At 49.1% G+C, this 27,350-nt stretch overlaps 1 protein-coding gene and 1 long non-coding RNA gene across 2 annotated transcripts; one reads left to right on the top strand and one right to left on the bottom strand.

Annotated features, from left to right (window-relative positions):
• Positions 1-435: 435 nt before the first annotated feature.
• CYP2F1 (cytochrome P450 family 2 subfamily F member 1) lies at positions 436-12,322 on the bottom strand. The gene is made up of 10 exons (XM_040445793.1): positions 12,193-12,322; positions 10,807-10,998; positions 10,546-10,708; positions 7,665-7,814; positions 5,184-5,344; positions 4,682-4,858; positions 4,150-4,291; positions 3,124-3,311; positions 2,391-2,532; positions 436-901 (listed from the first exon to the last, which is right to left on the bottom strand). Exons 2-10 carry the CDS (start codon positions 10,996-10,998, stop codon positions 720-722), a joined length of 1,497 nt encoding a protein of 498 aa, XP_040301727.1. The 5' UTR covers positions 12,193-12,322; the 3' UTR covers positions 436-719.
• On the top strand, positions 11,320-16,721 carry LOC121011420 (uncharacterized). Its single transcript, XR_005781617.1, has 2 exons — positions 11,320-11,553; positions 16,495-16,721. It is a non-coding gene; the product is annotated as an uncharacterized LOC121011420 (long non-coding RNA).
• The last annotated feature ends 10,629 nt before the right edge of the window (positions 16,722-27,350 follow it).

Below are 27,350 nucleotides of genomic sequence, written 5' to 3'. Positions count from 1 at the left end.
CAAGGCATTTCCTCTCTCTGAGTCTCTAAAAGTGTAACATGCTGCTCTGCCTCACAGGGAGATTTGAACGGGGCCTTAGAGTGAATAGGAAGCACTGTGTAAGTTTGAGTAGTTGTTATTTCTCAGTCTCTGTGTGTCTATCGCTCAGTCTCTCATGTTCTCCCTGCTTATATCTCCACCTTTGTACCGCATCTCTGGGCCGACCGCATCCTTATGTCTCTAGACTGCTGTCTTTTTCTCTGCCTGGGTTTCTCTGCCTCTCTGTCGTCAGGCCTCACAGCCCTTATTACCCTGGGAAACAATTTCTCCCAGTTTTTAGCCACTCTAAGGGTGACGGTAGAACCGGTCACTTTGGTGTCTCCTTTCTCTGCAGCCAGACATTCCTTCCCCCCATCCTGGGGGACCGTCCTCTCTATAATTCAGCCCAGGCAGTTGGAATCTTTTACAGTTTACTAGAAAATGACTCAAACGGCCCCCAAGAGGGCGCGCAATAGGAACGAGGCAAGCACTTCCCCTTCCCTTTGCGCTTCTCTGCTTCTGGGGGGCGCCGACCAGGTCGAGATGGGGGGGCCGGACGGACCGGTAGGCGGCAGGCTCAGGTGCGGGGAAGCGAGTGTGACAGCGAGAGGGATCACGGGCACAGTTGGAACGAGAAGAGGACGGCGCCAGCCCCACGGCGGGCCTCCCGGCTCCCTGGCGGATCTGGAAGGGCCGCGGCGTCAGCGCGCGCGCAGGCACACCTGGAAAGGCCGCGGTAAGTTGCCGAGCCCGGAGCTGAGCGGCGTCAGGTCGATGTCCTCGGGCGCCCCCAGCGGCTGCAGCGAGAAGTTCTGCAGGATGGCGGTGAGGTAGAGGAAGAGCTCCATGCGCGCCAGCGACTCGCCCAGGCACACTCGGCGACCTGCGGGGGTGGGGAGGTGGCCCAGGAGCGGTGAGATGAGACGGGGTGAGGGGCTCCGGTCCCAAATTCTCGGAGAAAAACATATGAAGCTAATGGTTGGAGACGTCACAGACCCACCCATCTAAAGATCTGTAAAGGTGCTTTAAATCCGGGACCAAGAAGGATCTGGCCGACGATACAAGGGCGAGTTCCCGGGTTCCAATCCCGACTCTGCAGTTACGAGTTCTGTGATCTTGGGCAAACCAGTTTCTGGGTATGTAGAATGGGGATGATAAAAAGTGAAATGAGGGGCGCCTGGGTGGCTCAGTCGGTTAAGCGGCCGACTTCGGCTCAGGTCATGATCTCGCGGTCCGAGAGTTCGAGCCCCGCGTCGGGCTCTGTGCTGACAGCTCAGAGCCTGGAGCCTGCTTCAGATTCTGTGTCTCCCTCTCTCTGACCCTCCCCCCTTCATGCTCTGTCTCTCTCTGTCTCAAAAATAAATAAACGTTAAAAAAAAAGTGAAATGAAATAAAATGGGGATGATAATAGTACCTCATTAGAGTGTTGTGAATGGTAAATTCAGGTAAAGAAATGAGAATATGATGCCATGTAGGTCATTGCATGTCATAGGTTACTCTAGGCAGTATACTGATGTTAAGTTAATCCTCATAATAATTCCAAGAGGTGGGCCTTATCATTCTCCACTTTATAGACGTGGAAGTTGAGGCACAGAGAGGTGAAGTAACATATTCCAGGCCGTTATAGCTGGGGGATGACTGAGCTGGGGTCTGGCTGTAAAACCTAACTCTTAGCCACCACTCTAATAGATCTTCTTAAAAGTTTTGCCTGGCACAGAGTAGACAATATGTAAGTGGCTTATTATTATTCCTCCTCCCTCCTTTTTATTTCTGCTACTGGGTTGAACAGGAAAGATATTTTTTCGGCAGGATAAAGACCAAAGCCAAGGAAAACTAGAACTGCTCACCTGCGCCACCAAGTGGCTGACGGTGACCCCCTCCCAAGTTGAATTAATATCCTGCCTCCCCGCTTCCCTCCGCAAGGATTTTAGCCATTATCTGCCTATAGGAACAGAGTTCGGAGTGAGAACATGAGGATGCGGTGGGATGAAGAAGTGAGAGGGTTTGAGAGTGGAATTAGGACGGAAGAAAAAAAAAAGGTGTCGGGGGGGGGGGGGGGGGGGGGGGGGGGGGGGGCGGGGGGTCTGGGTGGCTGAGTCCGTGAAGCATCCGGCTCTTAATTTCGGCTCAGATCATGATCTGGGGATTGGTGAGACTGAGCCCCAAGTCTGGCTCTGCGCTGGCAGAGGGGAGCCTGCTTAGGATTCTCTCTCACCTTCACTCCCTGCCCTTCCCCTGCTCGTGCCCTGTCTCTCTCTCTCTCAAAATAAAAAAAAAAAAATAAAAAAAAAAAAAAAAAAAAAAAGGACTGAGGAATGTAGGTAGGAATATGGGGCCCCAAAGACCCTGACTCTTGCCCCTGTGGTTCTCACCCGCTGAGAAGGGCATGAAGGCAGGGCTCTTCTTGAAGGACTGATTGGCATCCAGAAAATGCTCAGGGTTGAATTCCTGGGGCGTCAGGAACTGGCTGGGATCATAGTGGACTGTATTAAGGAGGGTGATGACATCCGTGCCCTGTGTGAGTAGGGAGGCAGAATCAGTGGGGTAGAAAATCTGGGAGATTCTCAAGCTAAAACTTCTATTTGACCGGGCTGGAGGTCCCAGGGACTTGAGAAGGCGATGTGAAGCATAGGACTCCATCAGGGATTCAGGAAATGTGTGTCACTGTCTGGGGTCCCAAGTGGGTGCTGGAAGCTGTGTGCACAGGGATGGGGGATACCTCCCCTTGTCAGAGCAGGTTTGGGGTTTCTGGGAAGAGGGAGAGGTCTCAGAACAGTGCTTAGGCACAGGGGACCCCCAGGATGAAGTCTTAGACCCTGGGGTTGCTGGAGAGGGGTTAGGGAACCTGTCATGGGGAAGAGATCTGGAGTTCAGGGTCAGGATCCAGTCCATTTCAGTACCGAATAGGGTCTTGGGAAGGGGCTGAGGCTCTGGATTTAAGAGCCTCAGATGTCTGTTGCTGGGGCTTGGGATGCCAGTCGCTAAGGCCCAGGGTACTGATTGCTAGGGCCTGGGATCCTCCTTGCTAGAGCCCCGGAAGCCATGAGCAAATCTGGGATGCCTCTTCTAGTGTGCCAGCTGTCCATTGCCAGATGCCCAGCACACCTTGGGTATCTGGAAGCCGCGAAAGGCTGTGTCCCGGGTGACGCGGTGCGGCAAGTTCATGGGGATGACGTCTGCGAAGCGCTGCACCTCGTGGATCACCGCATCTGTATAAGGCATGGCCGCTCGGTCCTCCAGCGCAGGCAGCCGCGCCCGTCCCACAACGCTGTCGATCTCCTCCTGTACGCGGGCTGCAGGTGGAGAGGGGAGCCTAGTCGGGGGTACCAGAGGGCTCGACTGGGCTGGGGAGCGGGGTATGCTTGTGTGGGCGGGGTCCAGCCCCCGCTTCCCAGTAGGAGGGCCGCTGCAGAGGTCACTGTGGGGGTTAGCGGGGGCCACGGAGGGAAGGGTTGGTTTGAGAGTTGTAGGTGAGGACGAAAATTTGTTTGGTGCAAGGGCTCCTAGGGGCGGGGTTGGGCGGGAGGGGCTTAGGGGCTGCCTGGAGTCCAGGTCCCCGATGGGAGGACCTGACCCGCTGGGGGGTGGGTCGAATGGGTGGGCTGTGCGTAAGCTCCGAGAGATCCCGGATGCGGCAGGCGGCGTGGACCCTAACAGACTCTGTGCCGGAGGCCAGGGTTCCGGGATCTGCCCAGAGGCGTGGTTTGGGCGAGATGGGGTCGCAGACCGTGCTGTGTGGGCAGGTGGTCAGACTTTGTGGGTCAGACTGATGGTTCCTGGCTGGCCCTGCAGCTGAGGCTCAGGGCCAGGCTCTAGGCGGACTGGGAGATCCCGGCTCCGAGGCCGGACGCGTGCTGGGTGGTCAGGGTCAGAGGTGGGCCGCAAAGCAAGACCATGAGGGCGGGGTCCGGGGTCCGGCAAGCTGTGTGGACCGCGGGAACCGTGTGGGTGGGCTGGGCCTCCGTGTGGGTTTGTGGGTTTGGCTGTGGGTCCCGGGCGGGCGTAAGCCGGAGGATTGGGCTGTCTGGCATGCTGGGCGGGGCTTCGAGGCGAGCGAGCTGAGGCCCGTGGGGCACGCGTGCGGAGCGGGTGTGGCCCTTGGCGCTGTGGGCAGGCTTGGGGCGCGCGCACCTTGCACTTTTGGGTACTTCATGAGCACAAGGAAGGCGTGGCGCAGCGTGGTGCCCACGGTCTCGGTGCCCCCAAAGAGCAGGTTATGTGTGGTCATCAGCAGGGTATCCATGTGGAAGTGGCTGTGCGGGTCTTGCTTCTCCTGCGGAGGTTGAGGGGCGGGGATACGAGCCCGGGCCAGGAGATCCCGCCCGGACACTGACCACAGGCTCAGCTCTGCACAACCCCTGTTGGGTGTCAGCTCAGTCCCTCCTCTGTTTAACTTTCTTTCGGTCGGGGGAAGCTGGGGAGTGCGTAAGGGCCGGCTAGAGAAAATCTCAGCCGCAGGGCCCACAATTAACAGAGCCTTAGGGACTTCTTAATGAGCTGTTAATCGGGGCGGGCCGTGGCCCCCAGTGGCTCTGGGGAGTTCTAACTGCACTTCCCGGGAGGCAGGGAGATCATTCTCAAACCCGCTCAACCCGGGATCCTCGTTGGCTTGAGGCTGGGGCAGCAGGTCAGATCAGGGATGAGACTTCCAGGCCGGGCTTACTTGTGCCATCTTGCTGAGGAAGCAATCGATGAAGTCGCGGGGAGAGCTGGGGTCGAGGGAGTCCTGGTGGTCGCGGACGCTGCGGGCGATGAGGTCCTTCATGCGCCCGAAGTTCCGGAAAAGGCGTCGGTGCGGCCCAGGTAACCAGTCCAGGACGCTTGGAAAGACGTTGTACAACTGGGGATGGGGGGAGGGTCGGAGGGGTTTGGAGGATCAGGCAGTGTGTGGGGGGCAGAGGCCGGTGAGGTCAGGGCGGAGCAGGTAGGCACGGGCGGGCGGGCGGAGTCTTGAGGGTCAGTTAGGTTCTGGAGAGGCCGGGGTGGAGCGGGGACTCTGTGTGTGGCAACTTGGTGGAGAGAGTGACCTTAGGCTAGGCGGGGCGGGGCCAGACGGGAAAGGGCGGGGCCAGACAGGGTCAAGCGCACCTCTTCCCCGCCCGCTGTTTCCCCTATGTCCCAGGACGAACCCCAACCCTGTACCCCCGCCAACTAGGCCTCCTGACCTCTCCCCAGGGGGTGCTCATGATTTGGAAGTTGTCATTGATGAGGCGGATAATGGTGAGCAGACGTTCATCGTCGTAGTCAAAGCGGCTGCCGAAGATCACAGAGCAGATGATGTTCGACACCGAGCGGCTGAGCACGAACGTGGGGTCGAAGGGCTTGCCTGAGGGTCAGGGGCAGAATGAGTCAAGGGGCACATTGTGCAACACACCGGATTCCTGAATGGCAGTACAACGAGGCAAGGTCACTTGGAGCACAAAACAAGTGCTCGTTGGCCACCCAGCATGCAGTCATAAACAACCGCAAGAGTACCTGGCAACGCAGAACCCACAAGGCCCTGCGGCACATCCACACCACAACCAAGCAACGGAACAGGCTCCTCTTTGCCATCCGACCCGCAGCACGCACCACGCAAGACAACACACGCAATAAACAACACAACACAATACTACGTCAGCGCCTGACAACACTACAGCCTCAGCCAGCGGTGACACAGCGACACAACCCCTAACACCCAGTGGTCTGACCACTGAAGGGATCACAGAAAATAGCCCATTGGCCATGGCACACAGCACGGCCCAGAAAACGGAGTCTGGAGTTAGATAGATACAGTTTGGACTTGGCCTTGGTTTCTTAATCTCTGTGTGACCTGGATAAACTGACTTCCCTTCTCTGAACCTCAGCTTTCTCGTCTGTAAAATGGGCTTGGTGACAGTCTTCTCCTCATGGGGCTGGTGGAAGGAGTTGGAAGTGTGGCCTGGCCCATCCTGAGCCTGTATAAGCTGGGGTGCTGTGGTAGGCTGAATAATGCTCCCCCTCCCCAAATGTCCATGTCCTAATCTCTAAGAGCCTGTGAACCTGTGATTAAATTAAGGATTTTGAGATGGGGAGATTATTCTCTGGCTTATCCGAGTGGATCTAATGTAATTACAATGGAGGCGGAAGGGTCTGAGTAAGAAAAGGTGATGTGATGATGGAGAGGGACAGTGAGGGAGGAGGGAGAGAGAGAGAGATAGAAATACAGATATTGGGAGATGCTGTGTTGCTGGCTTTGAAGAAGAGGGGAAGGGACCACGAGGTCAGGAACGTGGGTGGCCTCTAGAGGCTGGAAAAGGCAAGGAAATGGATTTTCCCCTAGAGTTTCCAGGAGTCAGCTCTGCCCACCCGTTTTAGTTTTAGACTTTGGATTCCAGAACTGTAAGAGAATAAATGTGTGCTGCTTTAAGTCACTAAGTTTGCGGCTTTTTTTTTTTTTTTAATAGCAGCTACAGGAAACTAACTCAGGCAGTTATTCCTTTACTTACATCCCATCATTCCAACCCTGCAGCATCATTTTTTTTTTTTTTCCTGTCAAAAGCCAGCAAGATTTGGAGATCAGGGTAGAGGGCTGTCTGCCTCTCTGTGTTTTAGTTTCTTCTCCTGTAAAATGGGGTTTAAAATAGGACTCCTGCTTAGGTTTGGGTGATTGTTCAAGGAGGTAATATACACGAAATTCTTGGAACAGTGCTGGCCCATGGTAGGCACCATGTAAGTGTCTTTATTTTTAACTCTTTTTTTTTGTTTGTTTGTTTTTTCATGGGTGGGCAGTTTTGAGCTGGGTTTTACACCCCAGCTCTGCCACTTCCTGGGTACATGACTTAACCTTTCTGGGCCTGAGGTTCATCACTTGTAATAGCTTCCTAGGGTTTCAGGGGACGTGGGATGTGTTCATATGTGTGAAGAGTTTAGTACAGCCCCTGGTCTCAGTAAGTACTCAGTAAACGGGCATTCATGTGCAAAGTGTGGACCTTGGTGTCGGCAAGAACCGGGTTTAAACCTTTGCTTCTCCACTGACTAGCTTGATCATTTCAAGACAGTTGGTTGATCTCTATGCCTCTGTTTCCTCTTCTGCAAAATGGATCGTTCTGAGGCTCCAGGGGCTTATGCACGAAAGTGTGCTTAACACAGGGCCCCCATAAGTGGTGTGGTGTCAAGAGTATCATCATCATGGGGCGCCTGGGGGGCTCAGTCGGTTGGGCGTCCGACTTTAGCTCAGGTTGTGATTTCACAGTTTGTGAGTTCGAGCCCTGTGTCGGGCTCTGTGCTGACAGCTCAGAGCCTGGAGCCTGCTGTGGATTATGTGTCTCTTTCACTCTCTGTCCCACCCCTGCTTGCGCTCTGTCTCTCTTAAAAATGAATAAATGTTAAAAAAAAAAGTATCATCATCATCATCATCATCACCATCCACCACAATGATACACACTGCATTCAGAATACCACGCAGGGACAGCGCAACGGATCAACCACCACATAACCCGTCTTGCTGCCGTACCTCAGAGAACATAGCACCTGGAGCTGACCCACCTCCAGGGGGCACCACTCTCACCGTGGGCCAAGTGAGGAGCCTCCAGCAGTTTTAAGTTCACGCCCACACTCTCTGGCAGTCCTGACGACTAAGTAAGATGGATGTGAGTTAGGCGTATCAACTGCGTTCGAGGACCAACCTTCAGTTTTCCGTAGCTCCGCCAGCAGGAAGCGGCCTTCCTCCAGGATCCGCTCCTCGATGCTCTTCTTACCCATCCCGAAGTTCCGCAGAATCTGGATGGAGAACCTCCTCAGGGCCTTCCACCGGTCCCCATTGGAGAAGGCGAGGCCTGGCGAGAAGGGGAGGGGCCAGCTCTACTGATCGCTTATTTCCAAGACCGCCGCCACCTGAGTCCCCTTTCCCGGTGTCTTCTGGGGAAGAGACTCAGAGTGTGGAATCTACCCCCTCCCAGGAAGCCCTTCCTAACCCTCCAGACCAGGTCAGGTGCCTTCTCTGAGCTTCCCTAGGGCCATGGGCTTCCTCACCATAGTCCTGATCTCTCTGTTTCCCTCATCACAGACCTGATCACTCTGGACCATCACCATAGAGAAGGGCTATCTCCTTCTCTAAGCTGTGAAGATGGGGGGTGGAGGGGCTGTCTTGGTCACCACCTTGTCCCTAGCATTGTCCAGCACCGGCCTTACCACACAGGAGGTGCTGGTGATTGCTTATTAATTAATGAAAGCACAAACGAGGGAGAAAAGCAAGAGAAATAAACATTAGGACTTCGTCTAGGAACCTTCTTTCCATGGACTCGGGGTCTTTGCACAGGCTAGTCCTACCAGAACACTCTTCAACATCTGTCTGCTCCTGAATGGTGGTCCTCATCTTTTAGGTCTCAGCTTAGAGGTCCCTTCCTCCGCGATGCCCTTGCTGACCCTCCCTTGGCTGGCTCAGGCACTTGCCGCTGGTCTCCTACAGCTCCCCATTCCAGCCCTGACTACGCTAGGTGGTCATAATTTGGTGATGGGGCTACAATAGGATAAGGTCTCCCGATGTGTTTGTCTCTGGTTTCCCTGGAGCAAGCAGAGAACTAGAAGTGAAAGAAGAAAAAACGACGCTGATTGCCTTGCACCATCTGCCTTATCTCATTGACTTGGAGCAAACAGCTTTCTCATCCCAGCCAACTCAGGGTCAGAGAGAGGAAGCCACTTGTCCAAAGGCACACACCCAGGAAGGAGCAGAACCCTGTTGTTATCCTTTGTACTATGTAAGGAAGAACTAGTAACAGATAAAGTATGTATCCAGATGGTTTCTGTGTGGCAAGTAGAAAGAAACCGCTACTGTCTCCACTTCCTTGTACCTGGTGTACCTGGACGGGTGAGGTCATCAGACCAAGACCGGGAAGGGGACATGAAGGTGGAATGTGTACTCAATGCACTGGGTTTTTTGTTTGTTTGTTTGTTTTAAAGTTTATTTTGAGAGAGAGGGAGAGGGAAGAGAGAGAGAGAGATAGAGAGAGAGAGAGAGAGAGAGAGAGAGAGAGAGAGAGAATCCCAAGCAGGCTCCAGATGCCATCAGTGCAGAGCCCGATGTGGGGCTTGATCTCACCAACAGTGAGATCATGACCTGAGCTGAAATCAAGAGCTGGATGCTTAATCCACTGAGCCACCCAGGTGCCCCTGTTCTTGTTTTCAACTAGAGCTCTTTGCTTCCAAATCCTGGAGCAGCTGATACCCACCTAGTGAAGGGGACAGGAGGAGCCCCAGGGGTTCTTTAGGGGGAGAAGGATAGTTGAGGATGCAGGTCTCCAGGATCCCCGTTTCAATCAGAGCAACTTTCTGCCAATCTTATCTCTTTCTCCCCCTCCCTTTCCCTTGTCATTTATTGGGCTTTGTCTTATGGCTTTCTCTGAATAAAAGATTTATGTTAAAAAAAAAAGAAGAAAGAAAGAAACAGGGTGCCTAGGTGGCTCAGTCGGTTAAGCGTCCAGATTTGGTTCCGATCATGATCTCATGGTTCATGGCTTTGAGCCCTGCGTTGGGCTCTGTGCTGATAGCTCAGAGCCTGGAGGCTGCTTTAGATTCTGTGTCTCCCTCTCCCTCTATCCCTCCCCTGCTCACACTCTGTCTCTTTCTCTCAAAAATAAAATAAACATTAAAAAAAATTTTAAGAAAAAAAGAAAGAAAACCCGGAAGGCTAAGTGATTTCCAAACCTAAGGAGGACAGGGTATTGAGATAGAAGAGGTTTGGAGTTGATGTAAGTTGTTGGCTAGGTGGGATGGACCTGGGTTTGGATTGGGATGGGATGACAATGGGGGAGGAGGAGGGATTATGGGGTTGATGATAAATTGAGGTTGCTGATGGGAATGGAGTTGTATAGAATGGAAAAGACTGGTAGATTGGGCTTGAGATTAGCTTGGGGCTGGGTGGATATGTGCTGGGGTTAGTTTTGGTGATGGCGGTTTGGTTAGGGTTGAAAATGAAACTGAAACGAGCAACTTCAATGGGTGATTGGGATAGAAGATAGGGCTGGGGCTGGGGAGAAAAATAATGGTGGAGTTCAGTTTGATGGTCAGGATGGGGTTGATAACAGATTTTAATGTGGGGTTTGGGAGAGGGTTCATAATGGGAATGGAGGTTGGAGGGCGATGAAGTCAGGGTTGCAGGTAATGATGAAAGTTGAGGTTGGAATGGGGAACATGGAGGTAGGGTTGACAAGGACTGGGTTGAGGTGGACAATGTGGGCTGGGCCAGATAATTTGCCCACTTGACTGAGATGGAGATTTGATAATGTGGTTAGGCTAGAGATAGGGATTGGGATGAGAATGGGGCTGGAGTTGGACGCAGGTGGGGGATTGGTGTGGAAGTGCATTTCAAAATGGTGGTGGGATTTGGGGATGGAGAAGGTGGAACTGAGTCTACCTAGACTAGCACTGTCTGGCTCCATCCCAGCTGGTGTCATTGGTGAGATCAGTAGCCCTGAGTGTCACCAAAATTGGGAGGACAGTCCCCTACCCTTATCCCCTCCCTCAATGTGGAGTGAGCTGGAGAGGGGAGAAGATGGGGAGCAGGCTTACCATTGCCCTTAGTGAAGTTGAGAAAGGTGGGGTAGTCGCCGCGGCCACTAAAATCGTCCCCTTGGTCCACAAGGGCCTCCTTCACGGTTTGGTACCCGCTGAGGACCACTACGCGTCTGGGCCCCAGGTACACTGTGTACACCGAGCCATAGACCTTGCTCAGCTGAGGGTAGGAAAACAGATGTCATGCGGGGGAGGGTCTGGGACCCTGGGACCCCTCCCCCTGTTCCTCCCTTCTCACCCAACCCTAGGTCCTTGCACCTTGGTAAGAGAAGTCAGCATGTCTTGGGAGCGAAGCTGCAGCAGGTTTCCCAGGAGTGGGAGGGGCCTAGGGCCTGGGGGCAGCCGGCTCTTGCCCCTTGAATTGAGCATCAGGAGCACACAGGTGAGAGCCAGGAGCAGGAGCAAGATGGCTGTGCTCATACTGTCTATGGTGAAAGCAGCCGCAGGCATCTGGGGAGTGAAGTGGGAGAGCATCGGACCCGCAGGGCCAGGGAGGGAGCAAGATCCCTTCACTCTGCAGCTCCTGGGACTTTCCTCCCCCACACCCTGGAAATGGGGGCAGAAGAAAAGAAGGAAGGAGGGGCACCTGGGCGTTTCGGCTGGTTAGACATTGGACTCTTGATTTCTGCTCAGGTCATGATCTCGTGGTTCCCTGAGTTTGAGCCCCGCCTTGGGATCCTCTCTCTCCCTATCTCTCTGACCCTCCCCTGCTTGGGCTATCTCTCTAAATAAATAAATAAATAAATAAATAAATAAATAAATGTTAAAAAAGAGAGAGAGAGAAGGGAGGAGGTAGAGAGGCAGGGAGAGGGAACAACCAAGGCCTGAGGGGACAGAAGTGAGGGGTGGGGACAGAGAAGGAAAGAAAGGGCATGGAGACCAGGAGAAAACAGAGGCAGAGGCAGTCAAAATGCAGAAAGACCAACAGCAAGAGAGACAGCAACGGAACAGAGACCGATGGAGAGATGGAGACAGAGAGACAGAGATACACATGGAGATAATGAGGTATTTGGAACAACCAAGTAAGATATCGGAATATCTATAGATGTCTCTCTATCATCTGTCTGCCTGTCATCATCTGCCGTCTATCATGAGACTGACTCTCACACAGAGAGTGATAAGAGATAGAGACACGCAAGGACAGAGACAGACAAATCAAGGCACAGAGCTAGAGACAGAAGAGAGGTGGACAGACAGACACACACTTCCTGAGAGACTTAGAGATGGGCACTGAAAGGTAGAGAAAGGGCAAGAGAGAGACAGACACACACACACACAGAACATTAGACAGACACCTAGAAACAGAGGCCAAGACAGACTGAGACAGAGAAGGGGGCAGAATCAGATAGAAAAGAATCAGGGGTTCTGACCCCATGGGCTCAGGGCTCATTCCACAGATGCTACCCGCTGGGTAAAGAGCCAGTGATCAAGACCCAGTGCTCAGCCTACTGTGAGCTTTAAAACATTTGTCAAATGAACGAACAAAGCCAGAGAGAGCCCCAGAAACACAGGCCCAGAGACCCTGAGAACCCTCAGAAGAGGAAAAGGGAGACCCCGGACAATCGTAGTGACAAGGAAATGAAGCTGATGACCCTGCTCTTGAGAGCCACCCTCCTCCTCTGTGACCCGCACTTGGCCCTTTACCTGCTGAACTTCTAGGATGGCTGAGATATGATCTGCTCCAGGCGTGTGCCCTGTGGCTCTGTGGCCTGGGGAGAAGGGGGCTGCTCTTAAATCACCTCTGTCCACAGCCCGTGCCCCTCCACACCCAGTTTTCCCAGTGACTTTTAATCCCTTTCACTTTTATACCTTACCTTGGGAGCGGCCCGGGCTTGCAGCCAGTTGGAGTGGTGCCTTGGGTGGGTGCCATCCCTTGGGAACCCTCCACTGGCCTCTTTCGGGCTGACCTCAACACCCATTCCTGTGGTCAGTAGTGGCCGTTTTCCCTGGAGTGGGGCAAAATCTCCATTTGTTTGCCATTCGGAGCCCTGAGTCTGGTTTTGGGTTTGACCCGGGGTTTGGGGGCTGGGCAAAATGAACCAGGGGTGGGGGCAGGGTCTCTTTGGTGTTTTAGGCACTTGGTTCTATTCATCTGGGGTCAAGTTCATTTCTGCCTGTGACTGCATGTGACCTCAGGCAAGTTCCTTTCTGTCCTGGGCTGGAGTTCTCTCATTCTCTGGAGCCTGTTCACAGCCCTCTGGCCATTCTCCGTCTCTTGTGGTTTGTCTCTGAGTTTCTGTATCTGTCTCACTTTGCTTCTGCCTCTGAATCTTTTTTGTCTCTCTTTATGTCTCTGTCTCTCTTGTTCTCTCATCCTCTGCATTTCTGAGTCTCTGTCTCTCATCTCTGTTCTGTCTCTAATTCTCCCCATGCCTTTTCTCTTTCTCTCTGTCTCTCTCTCCCTGTACATCTTTCTCAGCCACCATCTCCTCCTGTCTCCGAGCATCTCTCTTTCTGTCTCTCTTTCTCTTTCTGTCTCTTTCTCTTTCTGTCTCTTTCTCTTTCTGTCCCTTTCTCTTTCTGTCTCACACCTCCACGAGTCAGACTGCAGTGGCAGGACTGAAGTAGGGGGAAGTTGGAGGAGGGTTTAGGAGGAGGGTTTGGGAGAAGGGTTTGGGAGAAGTGGAGGAGAAAGGACCTCAGATTTGGGTATTTTTTTGGTTTTGTTTAAAAATGTTTAACATTTATTTATTTTTAAGAGAGACAGAGAAAGAGAGAGAGAGACAGAGAGAGAGAGAGAGAGAGAGACAGAGCATGAGCAGGGGAGGGGCAGAGAGAGAGGGAGGGAGACAGAGAATCTGAAGCAGGCTCCAGGCTCTGAGCTGTCAGCACAGAGCCAGATGCGGGGCTCAAACTCACGAACCGGGAGTTCATGACCTGTGCCGAAGTTGGACACTTACCAACTGAGCCACCCAGGCACCAGGCACCCCTTGTTTTTTTTTTTTTTTTTCCTTTTTAAAGATTTTATTTTTAAGTAATCTCTACACCCAATGTGGGGCTTGAACTCACAACCCTGAGATCAAGAGTTGCACCCTCCACTGACTGAGCCAGCTCGGTGCTTCCAGATCTCAGATTTGAATGATTCCCCTGCTGCCTTCTGCCCACATAGTCTTCCCCCTGTTCTCCTCAGCCCCCACCAGCTATGTCTGCTCTGTGCACCTGCCCCAGTAACTGGCCAGATCAGAAGGGAAGGTTTCAAAAACATGGAGTGAGCCTAGGACTCTAGTGGCAGAAGATAGGATGGGAGAGAGAGCCCCTGAGGTCAAGGGCCTGGGAGGCCAGGTGGGTCTCTGGGTGCCCCCACAGGTGTGTGGGTATACACCATGTTTACCTTTCCCATGGAGGTGGGGGAGGGAGTGCTTGAAGGTCCTGGGGAACTTGACACCCCAGGTCTCAGGCACATGGCCGGGAGGAAGGCGGGGCCCATGCTGTTGTTTAAATCTCAGAAAGGTGGGTTAGGGCAGGTCCTGGAAGAAGGCTTAATTATGAGATTATGTATCTCTAGTTTCCCTTGGCATCTACCCCTACTTCTGGGGGAGGAGGCAGGACTGGATCCATCTGAAGCCCATAACTGACCCTAGAACTGGTTTGAGAGAGTCCCAATGGGACTGCCTCACTAGGGAACGTGGCCTTCATGAGGAGAGCTTTTAAGGGGCTTTGAATTCTTCTTGCAGCCTGACTTGCTTTCCCTGCTACAGAGGAAATATGGGGGTAGGAAGGGATGTATTGTAGGGTTTCTCAACCTTGGCACTATTGATGTTCGGATGAGATAATTCTTTGTGTGTGTGTGTTTGTGGGTATCCTGTGGTGGTAGGATGTTTAGCCATATGTCCTGTCTCTACCCATCGCTCTGATGCTGAAACTGAGGTTAGAGGTTGACCTCTGTGCAAGCTCAACAGTTCTAAGAGGTTCCAGAAGTGGCCTTTCATTCTGCCTATAAGCCATTCTACCTTAAAGGGGGTTCAGGGGAAGGTTACACAGGAGGGGTCAATAAATATGACTCAGAAGAGCTGTGGTTTAGGGTAATTAATGAAGGAAATGATGTTAAAGGGTTTCAGAATTCCCTTTCATTATCTGATCAAAAGCTTTCATGCAGTGGAAAGACACTGAGGAAGATAAAAAATGGCAGATATTTGAAGAGTCTTTTATAAAATCATATATTTGGGGCATCTGGGTGGCTCAGTCTGACTCCTGATTCAGCTCAGTTCATGATCTGATCTCATGGTTGTGGGATCAAGCCCTGCATCCGGCTCCGTGCTGGGCATGGAGCCTGCTTGGGATTCTCTCTCTCCATCTCCCTCTGCCCCTCCCCTGCTCCTTCTCTAAACAAACAAACAAACAAACAAACAAATAAATTTGAAATGCTTTCAGAAGTGCAGAGACGTTGCAGAGAGTACAAAGATATTTTGCTTCCCCTTCACCTAGCTTCCCCTCATGACAACCTCTTGCAAGATCATGATACGATGAACACAACTAAGAAATTAACAGAGGCACCTGGGTGGCTCAGTAGGTTAAGCATCCAACTTCGGCTCAGGTCATGATCTCATGGTTGGTGGGTTTGAGCCCCGCATTGGGCTTTGTGCTGATAGCTCGGACCCTGGAGCCTGTTTCGGATTCTGTGTCTTCCTCTCTCTCTGACCCTCCCCCGTTCATGCTCTGTCTCTCTCTGTATCAAAAATAAATAAACGTTAAAAAAGTTAAAAAAAATTAAATTAAATTAAAAAGAAATTGGCATTGGTACAACACTACTGGCTACAGACTGCATTTCAGTTTATTTTTTTCCATGAGTGGCCTTTTTCTCTTCCAATATTTTATCTAGAATTTCACATTGTGTTTAGTTTTTTGTGTCTTCTGAGGCTCCTCCAATTTATGAATATTTATAAATTCCCCATTGTGTATTCTTAGAATGCAGATTTTTTGAGGTTTACTTATTTATTTAGGCAATCTCTGCACTCAACGTGGGGCTCGAACTCATGACCCCAAGATCAAGAGTTGCATGCTACCGTGCCACTCCCTCCCCCGACCAAGCCAGACAGGCATCCACTTAGAATGTAGATTTTTAAAAAAAATTTTGTTTTACATGGTTTTAGAAGAGGACTTGAGTCAACCAACTGCTTATCTCATAATCAGATCCCCTCATTTTCTGATTCCTTTGAAAATCCAGAGCTGTGTTCTTTGGGAGTCCCCCGTCCTTACTCCCTGACACCCAGCATCCAGGATGGATGTCATACTGGATGACGGTTATGTCAATTCCTCAGCCTTTCATGACCTTGATACTTGAAAAAAGTACCAGTACCTGGTCAGTTAATTTGCAGAATGTGCCTCCCATTCTTTCAGGAAGAGCCGGGGGAGATGTTGGGCCTCACATCTACAAAGTCATCAGCTGCAGAGAATGGAGATGAAGGGCAGCAGACAGAGGGGTAAACAATAGGACTGAATGTTTCAGTAGGAAAAATTTTTTTAATGTTTATTTATTTTTGAGACAGAGAGAGACACAGCATGAGCAGGGAAGGGGCAAAGAGAGAGGGAGACACAGAATGTGAAGCAGGCTCCAGGCTCTGAGCTGTCAGCACAGAGCCCGACGCGGGGCTTGAACTCACGAACTGTGAGATCGTGACCTGAGCCGAAGTCGGACGCTTAACCGACTGAGCCACCCAGGCGCCCCCTGTAGGAAATTTTTTGTAACTGCCTGGTGTGGGCCCTCACCAGCAACCTTGACTGTCAGAAACTACTGGGTGATTGTGAACTACTAGAGCTGCTGAATGAATAAATGAATGAACCAAGTTTCCTGTCATATGCTCTCACCTCTAGCTTGGAGGTCAAGGAATAGGGAGAGTTTGGGGAGAGATGTCCTGGCTCAAGTGTCACCATCCCGTGCTGAAGGGAACTCCTCACAGACCCCGAGCTCCTCTGCACTGTCAATGAGACTTGTTTTTCCTTTTCCAGAACCTGGTACCTGGACAGCACCATTCAGCGTTGGAAACCCAGGTGGGCTGCTGTGCTCAGGGGCCACACTGGATTGTTTTGTTGGGGAGTGTGATGGGGACTCCCAAAGGATACACTCTAGCTTTTCAAAGGAATCAGAAATTGGGAGGATTTGGTTATGAGATAAGTGTCTTCTAATACCATGTGAAACAAGATTTTGAAAAAAATATGCATTCTGAGAATATAAATGGTGAAAAGACAGTCTCTTCAATAAATGGTGCTGGGACAACTGGACAGATACATGCAGAAGAATGAAACTGGACCATTTTCTCACACCATACACAAAAATAAACTCAAAGTGGATTTTTTAAAGTTTATTTATTTTTGGGACAGAGAGAGACAGAGCATGAATGGGGGAGGGTCAGAGAGAGAAGGAGACACAGAATCTGAAACAGGCTCCAGGCTCTGAGCTGTCAGCACAGAGCCCAACACGGGGCTGGAACTCACGGACCACGAGATCATGACCTGAGCCGAAGTCGGACGCTCAACTGACTGAGCCACCCAGACGCCCCTCAAAATGGATTAAAGACCTAAATGTGAGGCCTGAAACCATAAAACTCCTACAAGAAAACATAGGCAGTAATCTCTTTGATATCTGCCGTAGCAGTATTTTTCTGATTATATCTCCTCAGACAAGGGAGACAAAAGCAAAAATAAGCTATTGAGACTACCAAAATAAAAAGCTTTTGTACAGTGAAGGAAACCATCAACAAAACAAAAAGGCATCTGGGAAAACATATTTACAAATGATATATCCAATAAGGGGTTAATATCTAAAATATATAAGGTACTTATACAACTGAACACTAAAAAAGCAGACAATCTGATAAAAAATGGGCAGAGGACCTGAATAGGCATTTTTCCAAATAAGACATACAGATGGCTAATAGACACATGAAAAGATGCTCAACATCACTCATCATCAGAGAAATGCAAATCAAAACCACAATGAAGGAAGCCTGGCTGGCTTAGTCAGAAGAGCGTATGACTCTTGATGGAGGGATTGTGAGTTCAAGCCCATGCTGGGTGTAGAGATTACTTAAAATAAATAAAACTTAAAAAAAAAAAACATAGTGAGATATCACCTTACACCTGTCAGAATGGCTAGTATCAAAAAGATAAGAAATAACAAGTGTTGGGGAGGATGTGGAGAGAAAGGAACCCTTGTGCACTGTTAGTGGGAATGAAACTTGGTGCAACCACTGTGGAAAACAGTATGGAGGTTTCTCAAAAGATTAAAAATAGAGTTACCATATGATCCTGCAATTCCAGGGCTGGCTATTTACCCACCGAAAATGAAAACACTAATTTGAAAAGGTATATGCCCCCCTACATTTATTGCAGCATTATTTACAATAGCCAACATTTGGAAGCAACCCAAGTGTCCATCAATAGATGAATGGGTAGAGAAGTTGTGTATACACGTGTGCACGTGCGTGTGCGCACGCGCACACACACACACACACACACACACACACACACAATGGGATATTACTCAGCCATAAAAAAGAATGGGGTCTTGCCATTTGTGATAACATGGATAGACCCAAAGTCTATCTGTCTGAAATGCATCAGACAGAAAGACAAATACCATGTGATTTCATTTATATGTGGACTCTAAAAAACATAACAAACAAAAAAGAGAAATCGACCCATAAATCTGAAGAACAAACTGATGGTTGCCAGAGCAGAGGGGGTAGGGGGCATGAGCAAAATGGGTGAAGGGGAGTGGGAGGTACAGGCTTCCAGTTATTAGCCACGGGGATGAAATATAGGGAATATAATCAATGGTATCATAATAGTGTCATTGCGTTGTTTGGTGACAGATGGTAGCTACACTTATGGTGAGCATAGCATGTTGTATAGAGTTGTGCAGTCACTATGTTGTACGCCTGAAACTAATGTAACATTGTGTATCAACTAGACTTCAATTAAAAAATAATCTACATGCTGGGTGTAGTTCCACAGATTGCCTTCTCTGTTCTTCAAACTCATCTACATGGCTCACTCCTTCACTGCATTCAGATCTCAAAGCAAATTCTCGTCCTCACGGTTGCTTTCGTTGACCACCTTATGGGGAAACAGCCACCTCCACTCCTCTGCAGCCATTAATTGCTATATTTTTTTGAGGTGCTCACTGCTCCCTGACGTTAGAATGTATGTGTGCTGGGGCGCCTGGGTGGCTCAGTTGGTTAAGCATCCGACTCTCAATTTCAGCTCAGGTCATGATCTCAGAGTTCGTGGGTTCAAGCCCCGCATTGGACTCTGTGCTGACAGTGCGGAGCCTGCTTGGGATTCTCTCTCTCTCCCTCTCTCTCTGCCCCTCCCCTGCTTGCTTTCTCTGTCTCTCAAAATAAATACACTTAAAAAAAAAAGAACCTATGTGTGTTTGTCTATTTACAGCCTCTCTGCCCTCCTAGAGGGCAGGACTTGAACTGTCTGTTTGCTACTACATCCACAGTGCTTGCCTCATAGTAGGTGCTCAAGGAACGTTTAGTGAATCAACAGTCATTGCAGAGGGGTTGACTCTGGAATCAGACAGACCTTGTCCTTTCTGTGTGTCCTGGATAAGTGAGCCACAGTGACCTCGTCTGCCAAGTGGGGGTATTGGTTTCTGCACCGCCCGGCTGTTGAGAGAGCGCTGTGAACTCAAGCATGTCATATGCTTAGCAGAGCACCTGACCATGTAAATACCTGGTACCTGAGAACTGTTATTATTATTATTTTTTAATGTTTATTCTTGAGAGAGAGAGAGAGAGAGAGAGAGAGAGAGAGAGAGAGAGAAAGAGCATGAACGGGCGAGGAGCAGAGAGAGAGAGGGAGACACAGAATTGGAAGCAGCCTCCAGGCTCTGAGCTGTCAGCACAGACCCTGACACGGGGCTTGAACCCAGAAGCTGTGAGATCATGACCTGAGATGAAGTCGGACACTTAACTGACTGAGCCACCCAGGTGCCCCTAATCTGAGAATTGTTTTTAATGTCCCTCCCTGGCCTCCCAAAGCCCAGGTAATGGCAGCCTGATATCTTCTTCCCAGGTGGGGCACTGATGAAAACGGGGGGAGAATCCCGAACAAGAGGTTGTGTGTGACAGTGTCAGCTTGTGGCCCTGGGGCTGGGTTGTGCCCTGGTCCTGACCCTTTCTTTTTTTTTTATATATATATATATATATATTTAATGTTTATTCATTTGTGAAAGACAGAGAGTGAGTGGGGGAGGGGCAGAGAGAGAGAAGGAGACACAGAATCCAAAGCAGGCTCCAGGCTCTGAGCTGTTAGCACAGAGCCCGACATGGGGCTTGAACTCACTAACCGTGAGATCGTGACCTGAGCTGAAGCCAGACGCTTAACTGACGGAGCCACCCAGGCGCTCCCCGATCCTTTCCTCTGAGTCAGTGGCAGGTAAGGGAAAGGGGTGGTAGGGGAGTAAAATGAAAGTTCCTGTTCTCCCAAGGGCGAGTCCGGCTCTGAGAGCCCCTTGCCATCCCAGGAAAGGTGTAGAAGGGGTCTGAATCATTGCATTCTAGAAGCTGAGAATCCCAAACCCACTCTATTAACAGTAATACCTGGATCCCTGCAGAAGTGAAAGAAGACATTGCTCCCACTTCCACCAGATCCTTTGCTGAGACTACTTCCTGTCCGTGTCCATGCCGGAATGCTTGGTGGCACTCTCTCCTCCTCAGTTCCTGGGCACAAGGCACTCCCTGCAGAGAAGAACACTCACATCCCCACAGAGCTTTCTCCATTTCAACCCTGGGGACCCAGAGACACTCCCACTCCTTATCCCTTCAGCCTCTCTTTGGCATGCGAAGGGTTCAGGGCAGTGTGAACGTGGTTTCCTTATTCAGCCACAGACCTGGAGAGGTGACCTGGGATTCGAAGCAAAGATGGGGGAGCTGATGAAGTAAAGACGGACTTAAGGACTTGGGGCTTTGGCTGGAGCAGAAGGGGACGAACCCTCTCTCCTCCCATGGGCACCTCAGTGCCGGGGTGAGAACACAGCATTGACCAGTTCCCTTAATAGCGGCTGGATTGGAGGATAAGCAAAGGGGACACTGGGTAGAGGGCACACATGGAAGAAAGGTACAGGCTGAATCAAACAATCACAGACGTTCCATATTTGTGGGACAGACAACAGGCCGGGGGGGGGGGGAGGGGAACACTTGAAGGGCTTCAAGGAAAGGCTGGCTTTAGAGGAGAAAATAGCGAGACACTGCAAGCAGGGGAGGTCCGGAGTAGAGCTTTCAGGGAAGAAGGGGCAACAGAGAAACACAGCTGGAAGACATTGGGAAAGGACTTATCACATGGGGTGGGGTGTGGGAGTCAGGCAAAGACACACTCCTGGGGGCAGAAGATCCCAGAGGTGAGAGTGACAGAAAGACAGAGAAGGTCAGGAGGACTGTCCTATTTGTCTCCTGGGTTGGTGGCAGCTTCCTATTTTAGATGGGACACCTGCTGTCAGCCCCAGTCCCCTTCCAGCCCAAATCACTTGCTGGTGACCTGTCAGTCTCCTGGGGCGGGGGAGCATTTGAGTGTAGGGGAAGGTGGGAATTAAAGGGCATTGAATGCCAGGCTGAGGAGCTCAGACTGTTTCTTAGATCCTGGAACAGGGTTTCTGAGTGATGAGTCCCATCACACACGATGCTTGACTCTCAATTTACTGAAGACGAGTTTAAGAACATCTTGGCTGTGGGACACCTGGGTGGCTCTGTCTGTTAAGCCTCCGACTTTGGCTCAGGTCATGATCTCACGGTTTGTGGGGGTTTCAAGCCCTGCGGTCAGGCTCTGTGCTGATAGTGCAGAGCCTGCTTGGGATTCTCTCTCCTCTCTCTCTGCCCCTCCCCCATTCGCACTTTCTCTCTCTCTCTCTAAATAAATAAACTTAAAAAAAAAAAAAAAAGAACCTCCTTGCTGAGTGGTGCAATAGGGGAGGGACAGCCCCTCCCTCTGGACTGGTCTGACCTGGTCTCCATGATAGAGGACACAGTCACTTTCTACCTGTATCATCACCCTACACTGCTCTTCCTGCCTCTAGTCCCCACCTCCTCGATGGAGCCAGAGCAATTTTTCTCAATATCTCCATGTCTTCAGTTCATTCATTATCAAGTCAGCAAATATTAATCAAACACCGACTAGATGTAGGCACCGAGATACAGAAAAGAATAAAACAGACAAAAATGCCCTGCTCTCATGGAGTTGACATTTTAGCTGGGGCACCTGCTGTGCTCAGCTGCGAGAGCTTCTCCAGGGTGGATCGCTGGGGGTGGAACTGCTGGCTTGGACTTGGCATTGACAAACTGCTGTGCAAAGCAGTTGAACCAATTTATACTCCCATGGACAGTGTATAAAGAATCCTGTATTGCCATTCAATACTCAGTGTTGTCAGTTATGGAATTTTGCTAATCCAGTGAGTGTGAAATTCTATCTTGCTTTCATTTATTTTTCTCCAAGTGGCGCTGAGTTGAGAATGTGTGTCGGCCATTCAATTTCCTCCACGGCAGACTGCCTCTGAATATCCTTTGGAGTTTTCCTTATTGGTTTATAGGAGTTTATTGTTTAGTCTGATCACTAATTTTTTTTTTAACGTTTATTTACTTTTGAGAAAGAGAGAGAGAATGTGAGAGGGAGAGGGCATAGAGAGAGATACACACAGAATTGGAAGCAGGCTTCAGGCTCTCAGCTGTCAGCACAGACAGCTCACAACCTTAGTTGAAGTCAGACGCCCAACCGACTGAGCCACCCAGGCACCCCAAATATTAGAACATTTTTATTTTGGGGGCACCTGGGTGGTTCAATCAGTTAAGCATTTGACTTCGGCTCAGGTCATGATCTCATGGTTCATGGGTTCAAGCCTCACATTGGGCTCTGTGCTGACAGCTTAGAGCCTGAAGCCTGCTTTGGATTCTGTCTCTCTCTCTTTGCCCCTCTCCTGCTCATGCTCTGTCTGCCTCTCTCTCTCAAAAATAAATATACACTAAAAAGAAGAACATTTTTATTTTTAAGGGACTATGATTCTGTGTATAATGATTGCAATATTTCAAGTATTTGGTACTGAGACCATAGTTCCCAGATTTCATGAATCTTTATGCCATACATTGAAGATTGTGTGAGTCAGAGGTTTTTCAGCCACCTCCCAAGAGTCAGTGCACATGGATGGTTATGGTCTGAACAAGCACTTGTTGTTAATGTCCTTGTTATGAAACAAGACACGTGGATTTGGAGTTTGCTCCCATCACCCCCCTGCACCCCCACCCACCATGGAAAGCATCTGAAATTGGAACCTAAGCTGTTCACACAAATCTGAACATGTTTGGAGTTGGACAACTATGGTGGATTATGAAACATACAGAGCTCTGGAGGTTACTTCACACTTGACCTTTCTTTTTGCCTGTGTGTAGAATACAAAAGGGCAAGAAAGAGCCAAAGAGATCTGGTTCAAGTCTGGGTACTGCTACTTTTTAGCTGTGTAATTGTGGGTATGTTGTTCAATGGCTCTGAGACTTAATGTCCTCACCAGCAAAATGAGAATAATAATAATAAGGAATCAAGGGCTCTAAAAATCATCAATTTGCCTGCCCAAGCATGCTGTATTTTGCTATCCCAACTCAGTCTCCCGAGCATAGCACTCCTGCCATCTCAGAAATTTCCCACCCAAGTTTGGTAAAATCCAACCCTTTCCTTATGCAAGGAAACAGTGGTGCCTTGGCACATTATCCTCAAGTCAGAAAGCTGCCCCACCATATTCTTCCAGCCCCTGATATTTATATTTCCTTCACCCAACTACCAAATTGCATATGATTCTTTTTCTCTCAACCAGGACCTTAGTTGGTGGGGCCACTTACAAGTGATATGACCCAGATTTTTGTATCTGAATTACCTAAATCTTCCATAGCTCTATTTTTTTTTTTGCAGTTGTTGTAATTTTCCACTAACGTTTCCTATATTGGACATAGAAGTCCTGAGAGGTACCCAGAGACTCATCTAAGTGCTAGATATATTTCTTCATGCCCCGCTTATATATCAGCAATCCAATTTTTCCTTCCTAGTCAGGATCGCCCGCTCCTTCTAAGAGTGTTTCTTTGCCCATTGGTACCATAGGATGAGAAGACCAAAATGTTGAGATGCAATCTCAACCTCCCCTTCAATTGAACCAATGTCAGGTACTCTGTTGAAAGCTCTCCTCCTTTCAGGTAAGACCTCCCAAACTGCAGAGCTTAAAACTGCAGGGAAAAGACGCTACAGGTGAGTTATTAATGAATGAGGTATTAATGAATGAGGTATTAATGAATGTTGATCCTACATCAGAGGCTCAGCTTTGGTCTCTGCTGGTGGCAGGCTAGGCTCTCAGGATTGGAGGTAATGAGGTTAGCCTTGTTGAGATTAGATCTGTGTTGTTCAGTTCATGCATAGCCCTCCCATTGACACTGTCTGTTCTGTATATGGGCCTATTGAGGAAACACTTAGGTGGCTGGAGGTAGAGGCTGAGTGAAATCCACATGCCATGAAATCATGCTATACATCTGAGCCCAAACTCTGCATTGGATGTGCTTTACTGAGAATTCATATCAGAAAAAAAGCACCCCCAAACTTCCTATTCTAAGGCCATTCTGAGAGGTCTGTCCAAACACCTCTTCCCTGGATCTGCTTTTCATCAGTCTTCTTCTAATCTTTTTCTTTCAAAGTCCCTGAGCATTTGGCTTCCCACGAGTTACTATATATTCATACTTTCGGCCCTCTCTCAGTCAGGTCAATGTGGACCATCAAATACACTGCTCAAAGTTCTTACTCCTTCACTTTCTTTGAGGAAGGAATGTAATGAATTTAATGAATTTTAATGCTCCATCAGCCCATTTCCACTTGGTGTCAGTATGACTTAGAAAAATACATAAACCAGGCCCACGGTTGTTTCTGTTTTGTTTTGTTTGTTTTGTTTTGTTTTGTTTTTGTCTTTTATCAGTCGATCATAAGAATCTTCTCCATGAAGCCAAGGTTGGAGATGGAAAGAGAGGACAATACATCAGGAGCTGACCTGAGCCAACTGCTCACACAACTACCTTGACAATAGATTATCGCTACAGACATCCAACTTTATGGCTTGGCAAATAAGAGAATTCTCAGCTCATGACAGTACAGATTGTGTGGTCGTTTAATGTTCCACAATGAGGCCTTCAGTCTCTGCTAAGGGACACTAGCAAGCTAGGAACTGTTTCTCTGGGGAATAAATCTGCTAATTCCTCCTAGTGGATTCTTTGAGGACAGGTTTCTTTATGAATTATCTCTGGTCCAAGGAGGAGCCCAGTCTAGAGAGACAGTATAAGATAGTGAGTAAGAGTCTTAGTTTTGCATCTAGACTGCCTTGGTTCAAACGCCCAATTCCCTGTTTACTCCCTCTGTGAGTTTAAGAAAATCATGGAAGTCTTGCTTTTTCGCTTTGTAAAATGAACATAAACCAGTGGTGTGTTGGAACTGGCCAGTACCAACTCACAAGAGCCACCAGGCATCTCTTCTCAATCCCACTGTTTAGTGACTTTATGTTGAGTTGATAACTTGAAATCAGCTCTAAGTTAGAGGATATCCCCCACCCCTACTGCTGCAAGTCAGCTGTTAGATACTTCCCATTATACCACTGATATTGTCCCTTCCTCCCAAATTTGTTGTAAAGACATGGTGACACCATGCAAGAGAAATGGTTATTATGTCTACCGAAATGCTCAATAAATGTTAAGTAATCATTATTTTCATATGGGTAAGACAAAATAGACCCTCAACAATATTTGTTTGTTATTATTATTTGATTGCTATTTTTTAGGACAGGTGCAGATGGTGTTTGAGTCTCAGGTCAGAGGGCTCAGCATGGAGGAAACAGGGTTGCTGAGACATATATGACCCAACAGATAACTGGTGTTGAACCTGAATCCCCAGGAGAGTGTGGTAGAAAAAGGAGCAAGTGACCTGAAGCCAGACTGCCTATGTGACTTGGGCAAGTACTTAACTTCTTTTTGGCTCATGTTATTCATCTGTAGAATGCAGGTCATCACAACATCTCCCTTTTGACGTTGTAAGGATTAAATGAACTAAAAGGACAGTGTTTAACAGGAGGCGCTCAGTCCATGTTAACTGTCCTTATGCCTGTAGTCAGTGACAGTTTTTCAGGCCCTGTATCATCTGGTTTCCATTTAAAAACATTTTTTTAATGTTTATTTACTTTTGAGAGAGAGAGACAGCATGAGCAGGGGAGGGACAGAGAGAGAGGGAGACACAGAATCTGAAGTAGGGACCAGGCTCCGAGCTGTCAGCACAGAGCTGGGTGCGGGGCTCAAACCCATGAACCACGAGATCATGACCTGAACCGAATTCCGACGCTTAACCGACTGAACCACCAGGCACCCCGGTTTCCATTTTGACCTAAAAGTGAGGCTTTTAAGTGAGGAGGCAGAGGTCATCACCATCCCCATTGCACAGAAGGGGAAACAGTGGCCAGTCATGGGAGCTAGGATAGTACAGGTGGCTCGTGACAGATCCTGGGCTAAAGCCATCTCTTCAGCCTTCCCCACATCCAGACCTCTCAAAGCTGCTTCACTTTCCAATGAATGTCATGAATTCAGATTTTCACTAAATGGGGAGTAACCTTTCAAAATTCTGGAACTGGGCACAGGCAATGATTGGTCAAAACAGCAAGGTCATTGGTGGCTTGAAGATGATTCTGCTCAGCACCTCTGCTGAAATCCGATCACACCTACTTTCTCTGTTAGCTCTGTGACAATAGGATTGTCTTTCCTCCTTCCCATCCATCCTCTCCTGCCAATCAGATGCCTTGTCTGGGAATAGCCCGGGGTTTACAGAAGGAAGCCGAATGCAGCCACCTCTTTCTTTATAAGCAGTGGGTGGGAAGGATTTTTCACAGGTGCTGGGAAGAAATACCAATTGCTTCCGATTGACATCTACCATGCTAGGGGATCGTCTAATGTAATGCCTAGATGTAAATTAAAGAGAATTTCTAATCCTAAAATGCAGTGTCCCTGATGCTCAGATTGAGAGAGTTAGTGATTCTCAGATTCTTGGTTTACCACTTTGGTTCTGCATGTCGCGGTGTGGATCATTGGGGAGAACTAGGAAGTGAAGTTATTTGCTTTGAGGTGTCTTAGTGATCATAGCTGTTTATGTTAGAACAGATTCCAATTTGAATTGATTTGTCACTGAAATTCCTGGTAGAGGTGTAGGACAGGAATAATCAAAAACCTTTCCAATATCCCTGGGTCAGGACTCATCTGTTGCAAGTGGTAGAAACTCAATTCAAAGCAACTTTAGCAAAAATAGTTGGTTAACTCACACTGAGTTGACAGACGTTACCATGTTTGGATTCAGGTGCTCAGATAAGCCTTCTGGACCCTGTCCATAACTGTATCTTTTGGGTCTACTAGTCTGCTTATGACTTTGTTCTCTTCTAGGGCTTCCCCAACTGGTTGTAAGATGGTTTTTCAGAGTCTTAGGCCTACATTGTCTTTGGCAGATTATATTCCTTCCCTACTGAACCTTACCCTATGGACAGATTAAATTTCTCACCCTCCCATTTCAGGTTTGTCCACTTAACTTGTCTTGGGGAATAAATCATCAGTGAAAATGAGGTAGGAAGCTGGTAAGCATAAACTTTAAGGATCATCTCATAGCTTTGCTACTTTCCTTCCCTCACATGACACTGGCCTGCTCCAGGTAGATGCTCCTCCTCAACCTTTGTCCAGCAATGAAGAAGACATGATTCAAATTCATAGCTAATTAAAACTGAACATGACTTTATGTTGAATCATTTGTTAGTGCTGCAT

The sequence above is a fragment of the Herpailurus yagouaroundi genome, unplaced genomic scaffold (assembly GCF_014898765.1).
Source record: "Herpailurus yagouaroundi ecotype Mexico unplaced genomic scaffold, PumYag 194, whole genome shotgun sequence".
Lineage (NCBI taxonomy): Eukaryota > Metazoa > Chordata > Mammalia > Carnivora > Felidae > Herpailurus > Herpailurus yagouaroundi.
The sequence above is the reverse complement of the archived record's forward strand: the minus strand, read 5'-3'. Positions and strand labels throughout refer to the sequence as shown.